This window comes from Entelurus aequoreus, linkage group LG11 (assembly GCF_033978785.1).
Source record: "Entelurus aequoreus isolate RoL-2023_Sb linkage group LG11, RoL_Eaeq_v1.1, whole genome shotgun sequence".
In the NCBI taxonomy this organism is placed as follows: domain Eukaryota; kingdom Metazoa; phylum Chordata; class Actinopteri; order Syngnathiformes; family Syngnathidae; genus Entelurus; species Entelurus aequoreus.
In genome coordinates this window covers 23,935,257-23,951,670 of record NC_084741.1, presented here as the reverse complement: position 1 = coordinate 23,951,670, position 16,414 = coordinate 23,935,257, and the positions used below count along the sequence as shown (strand labels likewise).

Below are 16,414 nucleotides of genomic sequence, written 5' to 3'. Positions count from 1 at the left end.
AAAACTCATGTAAAACCCTTTTCTTTTTTTGGGGGCGGCATGGCGAAGTTGGTAGAGTGGCCGTGCCAGCAATCGGAGGGTTGCTGGTTACTGGGGTTCAATCCCCACCTTCTACCATCCTAGTCACGTCCGTTGTGTCCTTGGGCAAGACACTTCACCCTTGCTCCTGATGGCTGCTGGTTAGCGCCTTGCATGGCAGCTCCCGCCACCAGTGTGTGAATGTGTGTGTGAATGGGTGAATGTGGAAATACTGTCAAAGCGCTTTGAGTACCTTGAATGTAGAAAAGCGCTATACAAGTATAACCCATTTATCATTTTTTCTTTTTTACATTTCAAAGATGTGATTAACACATCTAGAAAATATTTAGATAAACCCCCTAAAAGGGGGTTATGTTTTGAAAAAAATATAAATTGAAATTATTATATTATTATTATTTAAGTGATTATTCACTTAAATATAAATATAAATCAGGCAAATTTTCCCTTTACTTCAGAGTACAAAGTAAAAATTAGCTGATACACATAGGATTATCATCAGTGGCGCATACTAATCATGATAATAGATACTGGAGTTTATCATTTACTTTGCCTGTGCAAAAGTACATTTTGGAGATAACTTTCCCCTATGCAGCCAAAAATAGATTGAATGTATTTTTCCTTTTTTTTTCTTCCATAACCTCGTCCTTGTTCCAAAATGTTGGTTGGTTTCGTGTTGTAAAGCCTAAATGTGAGCTTTGAGGAGGCCTTGACGTCCTACAGTTGAGTGAAATGAAGTGTTCGAAGCTTGGTTTGCCGCTATCCAGGTGGAAGGAACCATTTCGCATTTTTGATAGGGGTGGTGTGAGTAGTTGCAGACGTTCTTAATTTGATTCCAACAATCGTACATTTTTAAATTCTACGTCGATATGTATTTGATATTCAAATTTATGACGAATTTCTTCATAAATTACACATTTAAATGGCAGAAAAATACAAAGCCGTGTTTATAGAGCAGTGGTTCTCAAACTTTTTTTGTCATCCCCCACTTTGGACAAGGGGAGTTTTCAAGCCCCACCTGCCCCCATCGCCCCAACAGAACGCTAATGCCAAGCTTAACATTTTCAAATTTATTGAACATCAAGTAACATCAAGTTGTATACATTCAAACTCAATAACATAAAATAACATCAAGTTCAATAATAAATAAAATAACTGTGCAGCTGTGATATAACTTGCATCAAGTTCAATAATAAATCAAATAACTTGCATCAAGTTCAATAATAAATCAAATAACTTGCATCAAGTTCAATAATAAATAAAACAAAAGTGTTATAACTTGCATCAAGTTCAATAATAAATCAAATAACTTGCATCAAGTTCAATAATAAATAAAACAAAAGTGTTATAACTTGCATCAAGTTCAATAATAAATCAAAAGTGTTATAACTTGCATCAAGTTCAATAAAAAATCAAAAAAATTGTTATAACTTGCATCAAGTTAAATTATAAATGATAAATTCAATAATAAATCAAATAAAAGTGTTATAACTTGCATCAAGTTCAATAATAAATCAAATACAAGTATTATAACTTGCTTCAAGTTCAATAATAAATCAAATAACTTGCATCAAGTTCAATAATAAATAAAATAAAAGTGCCACTTTAAAATCTTTGCACAAAAAAAGGAGGAGCTATGCATTTTGGCAAGACAGAGAAAGTGAACAGGGGCGCCGCTAGGGATTTGGGCCCCATGAAAAGAATCTTTACAGGGCCCCCAACACAGCGGCAACATTTTTTGATGCTATTTTACATACAATTATGCATTTTAATGGTATTCTGAATACAATGGAATTAATTTTGAGTCATTTATTTGCTGCACCACTGATTCTTGAGACTGTAGTAAAATGTATTATATTTTGTATTATATTATTATTATTATTATTTCAACACACACAGCTGCTCACCTCCTTCCTCATGTGGGGGCACTGGGGCTGATTCAGGGGCAGGGGGACTTGGGGGCTGACAGACAGCTGCTGCTGCTGCTGCTGGTGCACTTGACTCTGTTCAGAATGAGGCATCATTTTGACAGAGGGGAGATCAACTATTATTGAATAAGAACAGCTTGATAAATGTTTGACTGGATTGATTATTTAACTAATATAGCAGTAAAATGTAAAAATCCAGAGTTTTCTTGAGCTAACATGGTGAGAAAAGTGAGCTAGCTTATTACAGACAGGGACAAAGTTAATATGCATAACTTTCCACCACAACTAACAAACCCACCTTTTTTGGGGAAATATTGGGGACATATTGTCAACCCTTCAACTCCTTCTCCTCTCTTATTTTATTTTCCTTTCTTTTTTGGCTGCCTGATTTTTGAGGCATACTGCTGTCTCCTCCGCTTTGCCCGCTGTGGCGCTGTCTGTGACAAATCGCCTTGCTCTACCTGCAGCTGATCCAGTCGGGCTGAACCATTTTACGTAAATAGAGGGGGGAAGGGAGGGCCCTGCAGGTGTTGATGCTTCCAAAACAAATAAAGGTATTGTTACCAGGACATGGAAAATAAAACATGTGTGATTATATGTTAGTTAATAACTTAGTGTCATTATTTTTTCTGTATTATAATTTCATCATCATTAGGGGCCTCTCTGGGCCCCCCTCCATCATGGGCCCCTAGAATCCGTCTCGTTTACCCCCACCCCCCCCCCCCCCTCTTTTCGGCGCCAAACTCAAGTGAACATGAGTTTTACATTACTCCAGCATTAGTGGCTGCAATGAGCTTGTTTTGCATTGCACAGCTTTTCAAATCGGGATTGCAGGCTTGACACTGCCACTGTTAAAACCTCATTGAGTTCGGGGCTGAGCTGCCTTGACGCGAGTGCTTCCCGGGAATGACACAGTGTGTCCAATGCGCATTTCGTAACCCTCTTTATTAGAGCCTGCAGCCCGTTTCTTTACCCTGCCATGGTCTGTGCGCCATCAGAGCAAAAGCCCACACAGTTTTCCCATTTAAGGTTGTGTTCTTTGAGGAAACTGTCCATTATCTCGAACAGCTCATCAGCATTGGCTCTATTTTTTATGTATTTGCAAAACAGCAAATCCTCGCACAGTGACTCGCCATTCACAAAGCTTCCGCTTAACCCCGCCCCCATTAGTTACTGTTGCTATGTCTGTTAAACTTTCGCTCCTACCTAGAAATGTAAAGCCTACAGGAAAAATAAGTAATTTACATTTATTTATATAGCGGATTCCACAGACAGAATCACAAAGTGATTTACAGTGTGTATAGAAAATGAAAGCATAGTAAAAAAAATAAATCTAAGAATATAATTTAAAAAAAAAAAAAAGTAAAGTGAAATTTCCTCCCGTTCCTCGCGCCCCACCTGTCATGTCTCTATTCCCCATCAGTGGGGCGCGCCCCACACTTTGAGAAACGCTGTTATAGAGAGAGTATGGCCGACTCGCTTTCAAAGATGGGATCAAACATGGCGCTCTTAGTCACGTGATGAGCTTTTAACCAACCATTTAGGAGATTATCTGGCCAATACGCTCTCTGATTGGTCAAAAGTCCCTCGTATGACTAACGGCCGCCATGTTTGGTCCCAATTTTGAAACCGGGTTGGCCATACTCCCTCTCGACACGGCTCAGCCGAGGACTACCCCTCTACATGAGGATGGGTATTTTGTCTTCACGAGACATTTGAATTCATTATTAGAAGGTTTGTGTGCGTGTATACTTTCCCATAACAACAAATATGTGAGCAATTGTACAAAAAAACCCCTTACTAATATCAGATGCAGTACTTCTGCTGGCCTAGTAGTGTCGCTATAAACACAGGATATAGTCCGTGACGCGTCGCACAGTTTTCACTTTCATTTATAAGTCGTCGGAGGTCAGAAGCTGCTTCTTAAAATTTGTTCGATTCTCTCGGGATTTTTGTGTGTCAATTTAAAACGACCACAGCTGTTTTCAACCCTAAACGCAATAACTTTGACTTCGAAGAGAACTCGTGTCCCATTCAGCGAGTGTCTACTGTATTTACAGTAAGTACAGTACCTTCTCCTCATGTAATCATTACTGTACGTTTATGTTTGTGCACGTACTCGTGTGTCCGTGTGAATGCTTATTTGCGTGAACTTCCTCGTTTCAAAGAAACGCAATGGTTGACTTGAAGGAGAAAACGAAAGTGAAAACGGTTGAATGTCAATCGAAATGACAAAACTTGACTGTAATGTATACATTTGTCCAAGAAAACGTTCTAAAATAGCAAAAACTAAATATTGTCCAAATGTAATCAGCTAGCTTGACAGTAAGTAGTGTGCAAAAATACTTAAAGCAAGGCAAAAACAACAACTATGTAAATAACAATGTTTATACTGATTTTATAAAAATATATAATCATTAGAAAACAACATATACAGTGTGAAAAAATATATATAGCCACTATAATACACTACATCACAGGTGTTCAACTCAAGACCCGAAAGCCTGGACAATAATGTCTGTCAATAAAGTACTTTTTTTTTTACAAAATCTATTTGTTCTTTTGACAGACAAAATGTATGTAATGCTTTAAATTGCACATCTTTTAAACGGTAATATTTCTATATTATCTGATCATACAACAAATATATTATTATTTACCGTATATATATATATATATATATATATATATATATATATATATATATATATATATATATATATATATATATATATATATATATATATATATATACACACACACACATACAAGTGGCCTTATGGTTAGAGTGTCCGCCCTGAGACTGGAAGGTTGTGAGTTTAAACCGAGTCATACCAAAGACTATAAAAATGGGACCCATTGCCTCCCTGCTTGGCACTCAGCATCAAGGGTTGGAATTTTTAGTTAAATCACCAAAATGATTCCCGAGCGCGGCCACCGCTGCTGCTCACTGCTACCCTCACCTCCCAGGGGGTGAACATGGGGATGGGTCAAATGCAGAGGAGAAATTTCACCACACCTAGTGTGTGTGACTATCATTGGGACTTTAACTTATATATATATATATATATATATATATATATATATATATATATATATATATATATATATATATATATATATATATATATATATATATATATATATATATATATATATATATATATATATATATATATATATATATATATATATATATATTGTGTGTGTGTGAGTGACTATCGTTGGGACTTTAACTTACAAACCCCGTTTCCATATGAGTTGGGAAATTGTGTTAGATGTAAATATAAACGTAATACAATGATTTGCAAATAATTTTCAACCCATATTCAGTTGAATATGCTACAAAGACAACATATTTGATGTTCAAACTGATAAACTTTTTTTTTTTTTTGCAAATAATCATTAACTTTAGAATTTGATGCCAGCAACACGTGACAAATAAGTTGGGAAAGGTGGCATTAAATACTGATAAAGTTGAGGAATGCTCATCAAACACTTATTTGGAACATCCCACAGGTGATCAGGCACATTGAGAACAGGTGGGTGCCATGATTGGGTATAAAAGTAGATTCCATGAAATGCTCAGCCATTCACAAACAAGGATGGGGCGAGGGTCACCACTTTGTCAACAAATGCGTGAGCAAATTTTTGAACAGTTTAAGAAAAACCTTTCTAAACCAGCTACTGCAAGGAATTTAGGGATTTCACCATCTACGGTACGTAATATCATCAAAGGGTTCAGAGAATCTGGAGAAATCACTGCACGTAAGCAGCTAAGCCTGTGACCTTCGATCCCTCAGGCTGTACTTTATCAACAAGCGACATCAGTGTGTAAAGGATATCACCACATGGGCTCAGGAACACTTCAGAAACCCACTGTCAGTAATTACAGTTGGTCGCTACATCTGTAAGTGCAAGTTAAAACTCTCCTATGCAAAGCGAAAACCGTTTATCAACAACACCCAGAAACGCCGTCGGCTTCGCTGGGCCTGAGCTCATCTAAGATGGACTGATACAAAGTGGAAAAGTGTTCTGTGGTCTGATGAGTCCACATTTCAAATTGTTTTTGGAAACTGTGGATGTTGTGTCCTCCGGACCAAAGAGGAAAAGAACCATCCGGATTGTTATAGGCGCAAAGTTGAAAAGCCAGCATCTGTGATGGTATGGGGGTGTATTAATGCCCAAAACATGGGTAACTTACACATCTGTGAAGGTGCCATTAATGGTGAAAGGTACATACAGGTTTTGGAGCAACATATGTTGCCATCCAAGCAACGTTACCATGGACGCCCTGGCTTATTTCAGCAAGACAATGCCAAGCCACGTGTTACATCAACGTGGCTTCATAGTAAAAGAGTGCGGGTACTAGACTGGCCTGCCTGTAGTCCAGACCTGTCTACCATTGAAAATGTGTGGCGCATTATGAAGCCTAAAATACCACAACAAAGACCCCCGGACTGTTGAACAACTTAAGTTGTACATCAAGCAAGAATGGGAAAGAATTCCACCTGAGAAGCTTAAAAATGGGTCTCCTCAGTTCTCAAACGTTTACTGAGTGTTGTTAAAAGGAAAGGCCATGTAACACAGTGGTGAACATACCCTTTCCCAACTACTTTGGCACGTGTTGCAGCCATGAAATTCTAAGTTAATTATTATTTGCAAAAAAAAATTAAGTTTATGAGTTTGAACATCAAATATCTGGTCTTTGTAGTGCATTCAATTGAATATGGGTTGAAAAGGATTTGCAAATCATTGTATTCCGTTTATATTTACATCTAACACAATTTCCCAACTCATATGGAAACAGGGTTTGTATATATATATATATATATATATATATATATATATATATATATATATATATATATATATATATATATATATATATATATATATATATATATATATATATATATATATATATATATATATATATATATATAATTGTTATTATTATTAAAAAAAATAATTCAAAAATAAAAATACTTGTGGTAAATATTTACTATTACAAGTGGCCCTCCAAAGTCAGCCATAACTACAATGTGGCCCTCAGTGAAAACCAGTCCGACACACCTGCACTACACTACTTGATTGATTGATTGATTGAGACTTTTATTAGTAGGTTGCACAGTGAACTATATATTCCGTACAATTGACCACTAAATGGTAACACCCGAATAAGTTTTTCAACTTGTTTAAGTCGGGGTCCACTTAAATTGATTCATGATACAGATATATACTATCATATATACTATCATCATAAGACAGTCATCACACAAGATAATCACATTGAATTATATACATTATTTACAATCAGGGGTGTGGGGGGGGGGGTGTAGGATATGGACAGCAAGTAGTGGACATAGAGAGAGAGAGAGAGAGAGAGAGATAGATCAGAAGGCATAGGAAAAAGTATCTGCATTTGATTGTTTACATTTGATTATTAGCATTTGATTATTAGCAATCCGGGGAGGGTGTTAGTTAAGGGTTGTAGCTGCCTGGAGGTGAACTTTTATTGCGGTTTTGAAGGAGGATAGAGATGCCCTTTCTTTTATACCTGTCTGGAGCGCATTCCACATTGATGTGGTATAGAAAGAGAATGAGTTAAGACCTTTGTTAGTTCGGAATCTGGGTTTAATGTGGTTAGTGGAGCTCCCCCTGGTGTTGTGGTTATGGCGGTCATTTACGTTAAGGAAGTAGTTTGACATGTACTTCGGTATCAGGGAGGTGTAGTGGATTTTATAGACTAGGCTCAGTGCAAGTTGTTTAACCCTGTCCTCCACCTTGAGCCAGCCCACTTTGGAGAAGTGGGTAGGAGTGAGGTGGGATCTGGGGTGGAGGTCTAGCAGTAACCTGACTAGCTTGTTCTGAGATGTTTGGAGTTTAGATTTGAGGGTTTTGGAGGTGCTAGGGTACCAGGAGGTGCATGCGTAATCGAAAAAGGGTTGAACGAGAGTTCCAGCCAGAATCCTCGTGGTGCTTTTGTTGACCAGAGAGGAGATTCTGTAGAGAAATCTCGTTCGTTGGTTAACCTTTCTGATTACCTTGGTTGCCATTTTATCACAGGAAAGATTAGCCTCTAGAATGGAACCTAGGTAGGTGACCTAATCTTTCCTGGTGATAACAATGTCACCCACTTTTATAGTGAAGTCATTGACTTTCTTAAGGTTGATGTGGGACTCAAACAGGATGGATTCCGTTTTACCCAAGTGTATGGATAGCTTGTTGTCAGCGAGCCAGGTGCAAGTTCTACACAGCTCAGCACTGAGGATTTTCTCCACCTGTGACTTGTCCTTATCGGATACCAGCAGGGCAGAGTCATCCGCAAACAAGAACAATTCACAGTCGCATGCCGATGACAAGTCGTTTATGTATATTAGGAACAGTAAAGGCCCCAATATACTGCCTTGGGGGACTCCACAGCTCACCGAGAGGGGGGGGGACACGGTGCCGTTCACCTCTACCACCTGCTCCCTCCCCTCAAAGTAAGATTGCATCCAGCTCCATGAGGTTTTGTTAAATCCGATTGCTCTGAGCTTATCCAACAGTATAGCGTGGTTAACGGTGTCAAAGGCCTTCTGAAGGTCCAGCATGACCATGCCGCAGTATTTGCCCGCGTACACCTCATGTTTGATGTGGTCGGTCAGATAGAGAAGGCATGTGTCAGTGGAGTGGTTAGTTCTGAAGCCGGATTGGAATTTGTATATGAGTTTATTAGTGGCAAGGTAACTATCGACCTGTTCATAAACTATTTTCTCCATTACTTTCGAAATGGAACTGAGAATAGAAACAGGTCGGTAGTTGCCAGGTTCCAATTTGCTTCCTTTTTTAAAGAGGGGAGTTACTCTTGCTATCTTAAAATCTTTTGGTACTTGGCCTTGTGTAATTGATAGGTTTATTATGTGCGTGATGATCGGGGCAATGATGGAGGCAGAGTCCCTGAGGAATCTGGAGGGAATATTATCAAGGCCGGTGGCCTTGTTAGGGTGGAGCGCGCTCAATTTTTTAAACACCTCATCAGCTGTGACCATTTCTAATTTGAAATCATCGTTGGATACTCCTAGCTTTCTGTAGAAGGCTTTAATGTGTTCTACACCAAAGCGACCAGAGTGTTGGGACAGCTTGTTGACAAGAGTTGCGGCTATGCTGGTGAAAAAGATGTTAAGTCTGCTAGCTACCTCCATTTTGTCTGTAATGAGGGAGTCACCCTCCTTGATGCTGATGTTGGTGAGTCTGGTTTTAAGTTTCTGGCTGCAACCAGGAAGCTGGTTGTTGAGAATTTTCCAGAGCTCACGTGGCTTATTTGTGTTTTCCTCTATTTTGTCGTTAATGTAATTTTTTTAAAAGGATTTAGTCAGGTTGGTTGACTTATTTCTTAATTTATTGCATTGCTTTTTGAGAGTTGAAAGGAGTAATTTGAGGTTGCTATTAATGTTATATGTGCACAGCGGTTATTAAAAAAAAAATTATATGCATTGTCAGTAAAGCTTTAATGGGTAATAAAAGCTAGTAAATCAAAATTGCAATAAAAAAGGTCACTGACTTTTTTTTTCTATTTGATAAGGTAAATATATAATATTTTTTTACTTGTGTTAAAATATTTTCTTTCAAAGTTTGCAATTGATGTTGACATCTAAATTTGGTGTAGTTTTATATTACCATATACTATTATTTGCTGTCAAATTAGACATTTTTTTAACAGATTAATCACATTTTGGAATTTTATGGAGGTTCATTTATACTTTTATTATGAAAGCTTTTTGTGCACACTGAATTTATGTCACTGAATATTTTGCGTTTCAATTTTGTGAGCTGAATGCACTGAAATGTAATGCACTGAATTTTTTACAGAATTTTTATATATTAAATTTTTTTTACAATGAATTTTTTTTTCGCGGAATTTTTATTCAATGAAATTGTCAGCTCAATTTAATGTAAAAAAAAAATCAAGTTCACAAAATTTAAACGCAAAAATTCAGTTACATAAATTCTGTGTCCACAAAACTAAGACACAAATTAACCTAAATGGAACTTGGATTAATCATGATTAATCACGGTGATTATTTGCATGCATAATACAAATTTGCTTTAGAAAAGACCCCCTATATTGGTACACAAATCCAATTTTATTGTTAGAATGTCGTCTCGGAACGTTTTTAAGCGTTTTACTTGAATGCATGTCGTTTATTTGACCAAAACTTGGGAACAGTTTTATCTAAATATTCCCAGGTTGCATTTTGGAGTGACAGTCGACGTCTCCTCACTCATTTTTGTACTGACATTAGCATTGATCTGATCACTGAACGTATACAATTAAGGTAAAAAACCCAACTTGTCAGTTCAAAATAAATTGCATGATTTATCCAAGTGTGTTCATAAATATTGTGATATTATTTTGTAATTAATCACAGGAGTTAACTCGTTAGTTTGACAGCCCGAAGTATAATACATGCTATTTTATAGTCTGATTTTACTTGAGCGTAATACAAGCACAATAACAACTTTTTTGTATGAATATCTCTCAAAAGTGCAAATTGTGTCACTTGTTTATCCGCTCCTGTGCTTCCAGGTGATGCAGAAACTGTGCCACCTCCTCTTCCCTCTGCTCTTGCTGTGCGTGGACGTCTGCGTGGTGCGCGGCCTCCGCCTCCTGCAGCTCTCTGCGCCCCTCCCATGCTCTGCGCTGGTCGCCATGTGGGCAGGAGGGCTGACCAGGGCCAGCCTCCTCCTGCTTGTGTCCTGCGCTTCCTGTGGAGGAGGGCTCTCGTGGGCGAGCAGTCTGTTGGTGCTTTGCTTGCACTTCCCCGCGTACGTGGGCCTCCTCTCCGGGCTGGGGTGTTCCATCGAGGAGGACGCGTGGGGATGGCACTCCTGGGAGAGGGTGAGTAGACCTAAAGAATTGCTCTGTATTAAATACAAAACCCAAAACCAGTGAAGTTGGCATGTTGCGTAATTCATAGATTAAAACAGAAAACAATGATTTGCAAATCCTTTTCAATTGAATAGACTGCAAAGACAAGATATTTAATGTTCGAACTTAGAAACAAATGTTTTTTTTGTAGCAAATAATCATTAACTTAGAATTTAATGGCAGGAACACATTGCAAAAAAGTTGGCACAGGGGCATTTTTACCACTGGGTTACATTGCCTTTCCTTTAACAACACTCAGCAAACATTTGGGAACTGAGGAGACCAATATTTGAAGCTTTTCAGGTGGAATTATTTCCCATTCTTGCTTGACGTACAGCTTAAGTTATTTAACAGTCTGGAGTCTCTGTTGTGGTATTTTACGCTTCATATTGCGCCACACATTTTCAATGGGGGACAGGTCTGGACTACAGGCAGGCCAGTCTAGTACCCGCGCTCTTTTACTACGAAGCCACGCTGTTGTAACATTAATGGTGCCTTCACAGATGTGTAACTTACCCATGCCTTGGGCACTAATACACCCCTATACCATCACAGATGCTGGCTTTTGAACTTTGCGCCTATAACAATCCAGATGGGTCTTTTCCTCTTTGTTCCGGAGAACACGATGTCCACAGTTTCCAAAAACAATTTGAAATGTGGACTCGTCAGACCACAGAACACTTTTCCACTTTGCATCAGTCCATCTTAGATGAGCTCGGGCCCAGCAAAGCCGACGGCGTTTCTGGGTGTTGTTGATAAATGGCATTTGCTTTGCATAGTAGAGTTTTAACTTGCACTTACAGATGTAGCGACAAACTGTAGTTACTGACAGTGGTTTTCTGAAGTGTTCATGAGCCCATGTGGTGATATCCTTTACACACTGATGTCGCTTTTTGATGCAGTACTGCCTGAGGGATCGAAGGTCACGGGCATTAAATGTTGGTTTTCAGCCTTGCTGCTTACATGCAGTGATTTCTCCAGATTCTCTGAACCTTTTTTAAGATTAGTTTATTAAGAATGGGACAATGCAATTTCATAAAACACATGACTACACATTGTTAAAAAAGCCAGAATTAGCCAGAAGGCTATTTTACATCTGTAGTCCCCTGGCCATGATGTAAAAAAGGCAGTGAAATAACAATTTCAAAGAAAAAGAAGAGAAAAAGAGAAAAAGAAAGAAAGCACAGAATACATATACAATATAAAAAAAAATTAAATACAACATTACAACATAACATTTATCTTAGCATCAAAACAGGCTCATCTTTTAGTGCTGGCAGCTGTAGGCGTTGATAAGCCACATTTTCAATTCTTTGTAAAAGGCCTCGTATGTTTTGACCAGTTTAACGTCTTCAGGTACTGAGTTCCACACATTTGCACTCCTTACTGACCAGGCCAACTTACTGAAAGTGCTCCTGCGCAGATGAATATAACACTCACCTCTGACAGAGCCTCGAGTGACACGCTCACGACTGTTTCTTTGGCTGATGAACTCTGCCTGAGGATCTGGAGCCAATTCATGCAGTACTTTATAGGTCAGTTTTAAGTCTGCAAATGTGTGGAGACTGTCCCAGTTTAAAATACTGTTTTTTTTTTTTGAATGGCACAGTGATGATAGTGCCTAGGTTTTTATCCATAACCTTAATTGCTTTTTTGTACAAGATTTCCAAAGGTTTTTTTTAAAACTCTGACCAACCTGAGACCAGCTGTCCACAGTTTAACAGTGGCTGAAAATTATCGAATGCAAATACAATTTTGCAGCTTCAGTTGACATTTAATTTCGAATTGCACGAAAATTTGCGAGGTTAAACTTGATTATTTTACACAATTTGCCAATATGGGCTTTAAAGGAAAGTTCTGAATCTATTATTAACCCAATATATTTATATTGGCTGAGAATTTGTATTCTTTCTTCTTTCTCTTTTGATGCTATTACGCACCGTAAATGGTGAAATCCTTAAATTCCTTGCAACAGCTCATTGAGAAATGTTGTTCTTAAACTGTTCGACAATTTGCTCACGCATTTGTTCACAAAGTGGTGACCATGGAAGCTGCTTTTATGCACAGTCATGGCACCCACCTGTTCCCAATTAGCCTGTTCACCTGTGAGATGTTCCAAATAAGTGTTTGATTAGCATTCCTCAACCTTCTCAGTCTTTTTTGCCACTTGTGCCAGCTTTTTTGAAACATGTTGCAGGCATCAAATTCTAAATGAGCTAATATTTGCAAAAAATAACGTTTTCCAGGTCGAACTTTAAGTATCTTGTCTTTGCAGTCTATTCATTTTAATATAGGTTCAAAAGGCTTTGCAAATTATTGTATTCTGTTTTTATTTACGGTAGGTTGATTGGCAACACTAAATTGGCCCTAGTGTGTGAATGTGAGTGTGCATGTTGTCTGTCTATCTGTGTTGGCCCTGTGATGAGGTGGCGACTTGTCCAGGGTGTACTGCGCCTTCCGCCCATGTGCAGCTGAGATAGGCTCCAGCACCATCCACGACACCAAAAGGGACAAGCGGTAGAAAATGGATGGATTAACAACATGCCAACTTCACTGGTTTTGTGTTTTGTATGTAAGTCCTGAAAGTGGTATGTTCTGTTAAGTAAAGTACAATTTTGTATTGCATTTTGTTTTTGTGATGCCGTGATGGAAAGGTACCAGTGGTAGCAAGGTGGCAAAGTGTGTTGATAACCATAGAAACAGCATGTAATCAGTCCTTGCAAGAATTTTCCATGTTGCGCCAAATTCCCGCAAATTCAACAAGTCCCCGCAAATTATACGAGGCCTCGCAACTTCCCCACATTTTTGGCTAATGAGCATAATTTTCACCAAACAAATTTTTCTCTAAATGGCACTTAATTGGACCTATTATGCCAAACCAACTTTTTTTTACATGTTCTTACGGTACATGTTTTTGTGTATTTGGGATCCGCATACGTCCCCGAAAATTGGAAATTCAACCATAGAGGAATTTGCCCGATTTGGGACGTTTTCCAAATTGTGATACCAGCGGGTTATCCATATATGGTTTAAAATTTACCCAAAGTGCTTTGCTTTGTTGTAGTCAATATATATATATATATATATATATATATATATATATATATATATATATATATTAGTATACACATATATATGTATATAAATATGTGCATTGATATATACATATGCATATATATATATATATATATATATATATATATATACATACAGTACATGTGTATGTATACTATATATATATATATACATACAGTATATGTGTATGTATACTATATATATATATATATACATACAGTATATGTGTATGTATACTATATATACATATATATATATATGTTGATATATATATATATATATATATATATATATATATATATATATATATATATATATATATATATATATATATATATATATATATATATATATATATACATATAAACACAACACAAACACTTACAATTTTGGTCTAGACAAAGTAATAATTTTGCCATAACATGTCTTCACAGGGTGAGTAGTTTATTTCAGTTCTTGTTACACTAGTGTGATATAATATGAGTTGAAATCTTGCCTGTACAGTTATAAAGGTTTTATGACGGCACAGTTTGGAACAGACTGCTGTGAGAACAACCAGCATCACTGAATAAATCGTGCCCCACTATTATATGATACTATTTGAGTGTAAGTGCACATGATCTGGTGGGTTACTGCCTCCTCCTGCTGTTGAAAGTATTTGTGTTGTTTTTTAATAGTTGTTGCAGGGCTACGTTGTGATGGCGGTGGCGTGGGTCTACTGGAGTCAATACGCCTCTTCGCTGTGGACGTCCAAGTGCGCAACAGAGAAGCCTAAAGAGGACATTGTGTCATCTCTGAGAAGACTGACTGGATTCATGCAACCTTATCTGGGCCGATTTATTTTCGTGCTGATACTTGTGCTGCTCTCCGCCTATGGTAAGTGAGATAATGTTGGCGGTACCTAAATATATGTTGTGCAGGCTGTTTTAAGAAGGTTGTCACCTATATCACAAATCTGAGAAGTGTTTTTTTTTCCTTTAAATATATATTTATTGATCTACATTAGGTTGATTGGCAACACTAAATTGGCCCTAGTGTGTGAATGTGAGTGTGAATGTTGTCTGTCTATCTGTGTTGGCCCTGCGATGAGGTGGCGACTTGTCCAGGGTGTACCCAGCCTTCCGCCCGATTGTAGCTGAGATAGGCTCCAGCGACCCCGAAGGGAATAAGCGGTAGAAAATGGATGGATGGATGGATGATCTACATTAGATTGTTTAAAAAACACAGGTTTGATTTAATAAAACTATGATTATAATTTTTCATAATCTAATTTCTGTATTTTTTATGGAATAAAACTTTAATTGTATACATTTCTTTTGTTTATGTGTACAGCTCCACTAATGGACATTGGAGTGTTACTTTCATATTTCTATATTTGTATTTGTTTAATTTTTTAACAAATTAAGCATTTTTGGTTTAAGTTAGTACAAGTATCCCTATTCTTTTCTTTTATGTTTTATGGTCAATTCCTCCATACAATAACAAATAAAGAAATACAGTAAAAAAATAACAATAATACTTTTATTCACTTAAAGCCATGTATTTTTCAACTCATTAAAATGGTGATACATTATTCTCTATTTATTGTTTCAATTTAATAAAACTGTCATATTTGTTTAACTAATTAAAAAGTCACGTAAATCCATGTATTTTTTTACCAATTAAAAATAGTGACAAATTATTCTGTATTTATTGTTTCAATTGAATACAACTGTTATATTAATTAACTAATTAAAAAGTAACTTAAAGCCATGTATTTTTTAACTAATTTAAAATGGTGATAAATGATTCTGTATTTATTGTTTCAATTGAATAAAACTGTCATATTTGTTTAACTAATTAAAAAGTCCCGTAAAGCCATACATTTTTTTACTAATTAAACATTTAGATTTTTTTTCTGTATTTATTAATACAAATTAATAAAACTATCATATTTGTTTACCTAATTAAAAAGGATGAGGATTTTTTTCCATAGTTTTAAATGGAATAAAAGTCAGTTTTTTCTGTATTTTTATTTATCTAGTTTTTCAATTTCTTAACTAATTAAGCATATTTCTTTATTTTTTATTGGCAATTGCTCAATAGACTTTTGAAGTTTTGTCTTCCCCAGATGTGGGTTCAGATAAGGGGATGTTGTTGTGGTTTGCGAAGCCCTTTAAGACACTTGAGATTAAGGGATATACAAATAAACTGCAATTAATTGATCGATTGTTTCATTACAAAAAAAACTTTTATTCACTGAAAACCATATATTTTTTAACTAATTTATAAATGGTCATATATTTTTCTGTATTTATTGTTTCAATTTAATAAAACTATCATATTTGTTTAACTAATTAAAAAAAATGACACATTTTTCTGTATTTATTTTGGTTGTAGGTGAAACATTATCGTTGTGTATTTTTGAACAAATTAAAAAGGGTGATGGATCATTCTGTATTTATTGTTTCAATTTAACAAA

At 36.6% G+C, this 16,414-nt stretch overlaps 1 protein-coding gene across 1 annotated transcript in view; it reads left to right on the top strand.

Moving 5' to 3' along the window:
- The first annotated feature begins 3,866 nt into the window (after positions 1-3,866).
- The window catches only part of tap1 (transporter 1, ATP-binding cassette, sub-family B (MDR/TAP)), a 33,560-nt gene continuing 21,012 nt past the window's right edge, over positions 3,867-16,414 (top strand). The window contains exons 1-3 of the mRNA XM_062062724.1: positions 3,867-4,023; positions 10,537-10,848; positions 14,631-14,829. Of these exons, the coding sequence (XP_061918708.1) occupies positions 10,540-10,848; positions 14,631-14,829 (508 nt within the window). The 5' untranslated portion in view covers positions 3,867-4,023; positions 10,537-10,539. The remainder of the gene's footprint in view (positions 4,024-10,536; positions 10,849-14,630; positions 14,830-16,414) is intronic.